We start from the raw sequence: 8286 nt of genomic DNA on the forward strand, positions 1-8286 counted from the left end.
CGTTATTGGCAAGGAGGTGGACTAGGAGGCGGTATTGGCAAAGGAGGTGGACTTGGAGGTGGGATTGGCAAAGGCGGCGGGCTTGGTGGTGGGATTGGAAAGGGCGGTGGACTTGGAGGCGGTATTGGCAAAGGTGGTGGGCTTGGCGGTGGGATTGGGAAAGGAGGTGGACTTGGTGGAGGAATTGGCAAGGGAGGCGGTGTTGGTGGCGGCATTGGCAAAGGCGGTGGACTTGGTGGTGGTATCGGCAAGGGAGGTGGAATTGGAGGTGGAATTGGAAAAGGTGGTACTGGCGGTGGAATTGGAAAAGGTGGTACTGGCGGTGGAGGAGGCATCGGTGGTGGTGGCGGCTTTGGAAAAGGTGGAGGCATTGGAGGTGGATTTGGCAAAGGTGGTGGAGTTGGAGGAGGCATTGGCGGTGGTTCTGGAGGAGGGTTTGGTGGTGGCTTTGGAGGTGGAGGTGGAGGAGGAGGTGGTGGTGGGTTCGGTGGCGGCGGAGGTGGTGGTATTGGACGCCATTGAGCTTCACGTACCTTGCATGCATGCATGCATACAAGCACAACTTGTTAAGCGATATTAGTGTTTTGAGTTCTTATTTACTAGTTCAAAAAGATTTGGACTTTATTAAAGATTTCATGTTAGTAATAATGCCCTTACAAATAACAAAATGTACGCTCTTTCTTTCTAACTTATTGCAATACAAAGTCATATTTATTGCAAGTAAAATCTTGGTCATATTTTTCCACTTGAATGCTAGATGCTCTTTTTTGGAAGGAGAATAACAGAAAATAATTGATATCATTTTGTGGGAACGTCGGTTCTTGATAAATTTAGTTTTGCTACGAATACGTATAGATTACTTGAAGGAAAAAGAAAAAGAAAAAAAAAACCGAGTATTTTGACCATAAAAATCTATTGTGATCACATATACATTAGAAATCTAAATTCATATAAGTTGCTATAAACTAATTGTACAAAAATTAATTCTAAAATAAATAATATATTATACTAAAAATTGTTTGATTTACATTTACTACTATTATATATATATTACAAGTTTGAAGCTAAAATAAGCAATGGAATAGCACTTGTTATTTTTGCACTAAATATTGCGAATTACGGGCCAGTGGCCACTATTGATGGGCTAAAAACTGGCCCATTGTTTTGAAATCTATGTTACGCGCTCCACTCCTCCATAGCCAGCTATATAACAACTGGGCCTCTTTAATTTACCTTAAATAATAGATTTTTAATATTTTAGATTAAACAGAGGTAAAAAGGACAATTTCAAAAAGTAAAACAAAATAAAATAAAAGGTTAAAAACATGCGCGCACGACTTAAAATCAACCCCACATTTCGGAAAACATGAATAATGTTTTTAAGAAACGTTTTTGAACTCTTAAATATTTTCAGTTTTGGCCTTTTCTTTTGTAAAAGCTTTTATATGTAGCATAATTTATAATTTATAAATAGAACACTTTTTAGGACATTAACAAATGAGAATGACCTAAACAAGTTTTTGTTTCCTATTGTTTCTTTCAATAGTTGCACCAAAAAAAAAAAATACACTTTTGCATGATTGCATCATTAGCCAAACGCGTCTTTACGGTGAGAGAAAGCACTTTCCAATTGTAACGGGCCCGACCGTTGACTGAAAACCGAGTTAGCTTCAAAGTGGGTCCAGCACATACTCGGATAATTTTTTTAATAATTAAATGAAATTAAAATTTTAAGAAAAGGAAAATATAAAACAAAAAACAAAAACAAAAATTATTTATGACGAAATCTTGTCTGTGTCCACACTTTTCAGACAGAACTCACCAGAGTTAGCTTTCATAATTTAATGCGCATTCATTCTCTCACTGAGCTTCAACAGTTTCACACTTGAAAAATTCTTTAAAATACATAAATAAATAAAATAATATACAACATAACAAAGTAAAAATAAAAACAAAAACCAACACAAAGTCTACAAGAAGGGGAGACAGAACAAGTCGATGATGATGATGATGGGGCTTTGGATTCTTGCTTAAGAAGAGAGAAAATCAAGAGTTTTTTTACTTGGTAAAATTGTTGTAAAAGTTAGAAAAATGGACAGTTCAGTGAATGTATTGTGGGCTCAGTCAATGCATTTTAACCATGAAAAGGTGCTTTTTTCCATTTTTTTTTTGTTTTTCTTAGAGCAAATTTTTGATCTTGTTGAGTCATTAGTCTTTTTCTTCATAATGCTTCTAATGAGTTCATTTTACTGTCACCTTTTTAGCCTCCAATGATTGTGTTTTTGCTGTTTTCTGGTGTGAAATTCACTGAATTTATCTGGGTATTGCTGTTCTTTTTGCCTCTTGAGGTTTTTGCTCATCTTTTGTCTTCTCTTTCTTAGAGTGAACTATTCTAGTGTGTAAGTTTTGTGTTTCACTGATTCCGAACTTTCTTCAGGTGGGATTTTTATTTTTCTTTTGGTTCTTAAAGTCTTATTGACAAAGATTGCATTTTTCAATTTTTGTTCTTCGCTGCTTAAGCCATTTATATTACGTTTGTACATTGATTGAAAAGTTTGTTATGTTTTGTTGTTGATGCTACTTTAGGAGAATTTCAAGTGTGACACTACATAATGAGAATCAAGAGTTGGATCAGTAAGAGATTTGGCATCCGACCAAAGATTAGGAAGATGATAAAATGCATTTGTTCTCGAGAGCAACTAAGAGTAGATGAGTTAATTTCTTCATCTGAGTCCCTGGCAACTCGAGACTATTCTGCAAGTGGATTTTCGTCTCGAGCTGGGGAAATGGACGCAAAAGTTGACAATAGTAACATTGAAGAAGCAGAGTCATCACTTCGTGAGAGTGGCTATCTGAACTATGAGGTTGGTTGCCTGCATCTAAGCATTTGCTTACGTTGTTTGATTGAATTTTTTTTTACCAGTAAATAACAGTTAGATGGCGAGTTAGAACTTATGCATGACATCCTGATACCAGACATGGTGGGTGGCATCCCTCTATGGTATGGACATTTTTTGAATGAATGCTTCTATATTGGTGACAGTGACAGCAATGTCTTTTGCTTTATAGTGGCTAAAATTCAACAGGTAGTGAAAATAAGTGTTGTATGATGAAGTCATCTTTTTGCTTAACGTGTTACAACGGTTTTGCTGTAATTTTGCTTTAAAATGCTAGTAGCAAATACAATGGGAGTGCTTGATTGTCCATAGTATTGCAGTCATATGTAATAGTGCATCTATGAAAATTTGAAAATGACTGCATTTCTTTGTTATTTGGGTGGGTGGCGTGATGTTCAATGTTTCACCGTGGCCTTTGATTTGCTTAAATTTAGTGTGATATTTTCACAATATGTCATGAAACTAAGCAGTCCTCTTAATTTTAGGAAGCTAGAGCGTTACTAGGAAGGGCTTGAATTTCAAAAAGGAAGCATAGAAGCTGCACTTCATGTATTTGAAGGGATAGATGTAACAGCTGTGACTTCCCGGATGAAAGTTTCCCTTTCTAGAAGATGTGATCAAAATCGGCGCCGTTCACAAAGTGATGCTGCACCACCCATGTCTATGCATGCTGTGAGTTTACTTCTTGAAGCAATTTTTCTCAAAACAAAGTCATTGCAGGGTCTTGGAAGGTTTGAAGGTACGTCATTCATCTGTTATTTCCCTTCCTATCATAGTTTATCCTTCATTTTTTTTTTAGTTCATAGTTTATCCTTCATTATTTTTTCAGTTCTTTTATCTTTCATTCACCTTGTCATATAAGTTTTCAAGTCAGGGGATAAGTTTGGTGAGAAACAGTTCTTTATGTGTCAACAGAATTGTCATGCATGTGACAACAATGTTTTATTCTTCTGGAATTGTATAATTAATGCGACGAGTCTGAATCTGCTTACTATTTTCTTTTACCAAGTTGGGTATTTATACATATTTTATAACCATCAAGAAGCAAGAGTTAGATTTCAAGAATTCAGAAACAGACTTTCATTTGTTTTTCATTTGTCTCTCTTCAGTAAATGGAGACACCCGCAGTGGAACAAAATTTATAAGACTTTAGATGGAAAATATCACTTATAACACAAAATATCACTTATAACCCTGCATGCCTAACATTTCTTCGTGGCCTGCTTTCTAGAGGCTTGTCAATCATGCAAAGTTATTTTGGACACTGTTGAACACGCGTTACCTGAAGGCCTACCTGGAAACCAGTCTATAGATTGTAAATTACAAGGGACTCTAAACAAAGCTGTTGAATTGCTTCCGGAATTATATAAACTTGCTGGGGATCCAGACGAAACTATTTTGTCATATCGGCGGGCCCTCCTCTATTATTGGAATCTTGACATCGAAACCACGGCAAGGATAGAAAAGAAATTTGCAGTTTTTCTTTTATACAGCGGTACTGATGCAAGCCCTCCAAATCTACGTTTACAGATGGAGTTGTCTTTTGTGCCAAGAAACAATATTGAAGAGGCTGTTCTCTTGCTACTGATTTTACTGAAAAAAATTGTTCTGGGAAAAATTGAATGGGACCCATCAATTATAGATCACCTCTCGTTTGCCCTGTCTGTTTCAGGGGAATTATGGACTTTGGCCCATCAGGTTGAAGAGTTGCTCCCAGGGGTCATGGGAAACAAAAAAAGATATTGCACTCTAGCTCTTTGTTACTTGGGAGAAGGTGAGCACATGGTTGCTTTGAATCTTTTGAGAAACTTGTTGGATCCTGGAGAAAATTCAGACTGCAATCTGGAATTATTGGTGGCCTCAAAGATTTGTGCTGAGAACAAGGTATGCATTGAAGAAGGGATAACTTATGCTCGCAAAGCGCTTTCCATGTTGCAGGGGAAGTGTAGGCAGATGGCTAGCATTGCAAACTGCTTACTGGGTGTTTTACTGTCATCTCAATCCAGATCTGTTGTTTCTGATTCTAAGAGGATTTTGAAACAGTCTCAGGCACTTGTAGCACTGGAGACTGCTGAGAAAACAATGAGAGAAAGAGATCCATATATTATATACCATCTTTGCCTGGAAAATGCTGAGCAGAGGAAGTTGGATGTTGCACTGTATTATGCAAAGCAGCTGCTGAATCTTGAGGCTCGGTCTAATGTTAAGGGATATCTCCTTTTGGCTAGAGTGTTGTCAGCTCGGAAACAGTTTGCTGATGCAGAGTCTGTGATTAATGATTCTTTAGACCAGACTGGGAAGTGGGACCAAGGAGAACTTTTGCGAACTAAAGCTAAACTCCAGATAGCACAGGGCCGTCTAAAAAATGCCATAGAAACATATGTAAATCTTCTCGCTGTTCTCCAATTTCGGAAAAAAAGCTTTAGTGCAGGGAAGAACCTCGTGAAGGTATGGAATTTATGATCTGTTTTGGTTTTTATGATGGTATCTGATCATTGGATGGAATGCATCATATCAGTATCTTTCATATTGCTGATTCCATGTAGTTGACAACTCTTATATTTGGGACTTTTCCTTTTCTGAGTTGTTTAAAAACATCCATAATTTACGAACTAAATGGAAAAGTGCTAATAGTTTTAGAAATGATTTGTTAAATCATCTGTGAAATGCTGAGCGTTACTGTTACTGTAAAGATGTTTTTTTTATTCTTTTCACTTGCCAAAATTTAGTTGTGCCAACAGCTTGCTGGTCCTTCATATTATAGCCTCGATAAAAATCAGGCCGTATGGATGAAAGTTTGACACTAGCCATTGAGGCAGAATATATCATTGAGCATACATTTGATTTTATTTAACACAGTATCATCATCAAGTATATGCAATTAACACTGATATAGGAAGGGATTGTGTTGTGTATTCCATTTCTTTACTGGTCACTTTGCACCATATAACACATCGTGAAAATTCAGTAGTTAATTTTAAGCAATGGACTCAACTAATTTTCAACAAATGGAGAGATATAAAATTCTATTTCCTTCATTATTTTCTACATTTACAAATATTTAGGGTGATATGAAAGTTTCTTATTCAGGAGGATGGACTTTGTAAGGCTTAACTTGAATCCTGCATACCAGTTAATTCTTGTAAGCTTACAAGACAAACAATTGTTTGACTGATAACTTCGATGATTCCTTGTCCTATCACAGAATAGGCAAAACCATGATAGAAGTTTGGAAATGGAAACGTGGCATGATCTAGCTAATGTTTATACCAGCTTGTCTCAGTGGCGGGATGCTGAAGTCTGTCTTTCCAAATCGAAGGCTATCAATCCTTATTCTGCTTCGGGATGGCACTCCACAGGTATAGTAAATATGTTCCATTTACCAGTTTTGCCCTTCGCATCCCTGATGGTTTTCTTTAATGTTTATCTGGAAGCTTACATTTTTATCGTACTATGATAGTTCCTGAAAATTTATGCTTCTGTTATTTATTACAATGCTCACACATAAATAGAATTTTAAGCAAATTACTTAATTTATTCAAACTTGTTAGGTTTACTATATGAAGCAAAAGGCCTTCAGCAGGAAGCTTTGGTATCATTCAGGAAAGCATTAGATGCTGAACCAAACCATGTCCCAAGCTTGGTATCCATTGCCCGTGTCCTCAGACAGATTGGTGGTGAATCAATGGCGACAATAAGATGCTTTCTCACTGATGCACTTCAACTTGACAGAACAAACACCACAGCTTGGTACAACCTCGGGCTGCTCTACAAGACTTATGCTGGTGCATCCGCACTGGAAGCTGTCGAATGCTTTGAAGCTGCTGCTCTTCTTGAAGAATCTGCACCAGTTGAACCCTTTAGATGAATTACTGCATAACTTTGTCGATGTTTGTGCGAATGTAAATTATTTATTGTCTTATTATCATTTTCGGGGATTTAGAGTAAGTGCATGTAACTTTATCATGTAACCGAGTAGTGTTTTTTTTTTTTTTTTGGGTTGTTGATAGAAAAAATTTGAAGCCGCAAGAAATTTCAATAGTTGAGTCTCAATTTGAGTCTTAACTATTATGTGTCAAGCACCTGGTGGATTATAAATCTGTAAAATTAATATTCAAACATCTAATAGTTGAAAGTTATATATCAGTTGGGAGTCAAGTTGGAGGTAAATTCATAGGATGCCGAGCATTATTGAAATTGAAAAGAAAAATTGTATTTTAGTTTGTCATTTTCCATTGTTTCCGATGATGGTCCGGTGAGTGACTTACATAGTGAGCGATATTGGCATGTGATATTGCACTTAATTCCTAATTTTAACACTACTCTCAAGCAGATAATAAATTGCATCTTGTGTTCAGATTCTAAAGATGTCATTTAATGTTTACTCTGCAGTAAATCTGTTACTGCCATGTGTAACGCTCCAAGCATTTCATCAAGCCTTGATGTGTGCCGCCACCCATGACGGATCTAAAATCATGGAGGCTCTCTGCACTCATGTTGTGCATGTGATAGCCTGTAAATAATTCCATGTAATTAATGAGTTACGTGGTAGTGGTGATAGTTCTAAGCCACCTTTATACTCTACAAATAGGAGAGCCTAATTTGGCCGACACGCACAAGAAACACACAAGAAATCTTGCACCTACATGATACATTACATAAAATATTGTAAGTTTTCCTTTGAGCAATTAAAGTTTTTTCCTCTCATCTTGAGAGAGTTTGAGTAAGTACTCTTTCTTACTTTCAAATCCAGCAACGTTTTGAGTGTGTAAGGTTGGCTGACTTAGGGCCAAGAGAGTGGGATTTGGCGCCTAAGGCAACGCGATTCAATGAGGGAACAAACTGATCGTGATAAATAATGTATAAAAAAAAGGTCAAAAATTAAAGTTCAATCAATTGATTTGAATAACTCAATCGGTTAATAGTATGAATATACAACTGATAATATAAATTTTATTTAGTTAATTCAATGTTTAACTGAGTTTTTTCCTTATTAATAGTTGTTTGACAATTTGAAATTTTGAATGAAACAGATAAAAATAAAAAACAAATCATGACCATTGATTAGGTGCCCAACAACAACTCTACGCAGTACTTAATTCTAATATAATTTAGATAATTTTTTAAAATATCTAATATTAATAAATTATTATTAATATATTTAATTTTCTTCTAAATTAATTCAATTAATCAAGTTCAAATTCAATTCTGTAAAACACAAGACAACGCTACACACATACACACACATATATATATATATATATATATTAACAAAATAAACCTTAGAATGAAATTAAGACAAGATAGATATTCGGAATTAAAATAATTAACGAGATTAAGAAATTAAGAGTGCCTGGATCTTAAACGTTAAACCTAAAATCACTGCCTC

At 36.0% G+C, this 8286-nt stretch overlaps 1 protein-coding gene and 1 pseudogene across 1 annotated transcript in view; both read left to right on the top strand.

Moving 5' to 3' along the window:
- Positions 1 to 522, top strand: part of LOC112098850 (glycine-rich cell wall structural protein-like) — a 10161-nt gene extending 9639 nt beyond the window's left edge. The window contains exon 2 of the mRNA XM_024185317.1: positions 14 to 522. Within this exon, the coding sequence (XP_024041085.1) occupies positions 14 to 522 (509 nt within the window). The remainder of the gene's footprint in view (positions 1 to 13) is intronic.
- A 1777-nt stretch (positions 523 to 2299) lies between these two features.
- Positions 2300 to 7077, top strand: LOC18032829 (annotated as a pseudogene).
- The last annotated feature ends 1209 nt before the right edge of the window (positions 7078 to 8286 follow it).

This window comes from Citrus clementina, unplaced genomic scaffold, assembly GCF_000493195.1.
Source record: "Citrus clementina cultivar Clemenules unplaced genomic scaffold, Citrus_clementina_v1.0 scaffold_9, whole genome shotgun sequence".
Classification (NCBI taxonomy): Eukaryota; Viridiplantae; Streptophyta; class Magnoliopsida; order Sapindales; family Rutaceae; genus Citrus; species Citrus x clementina.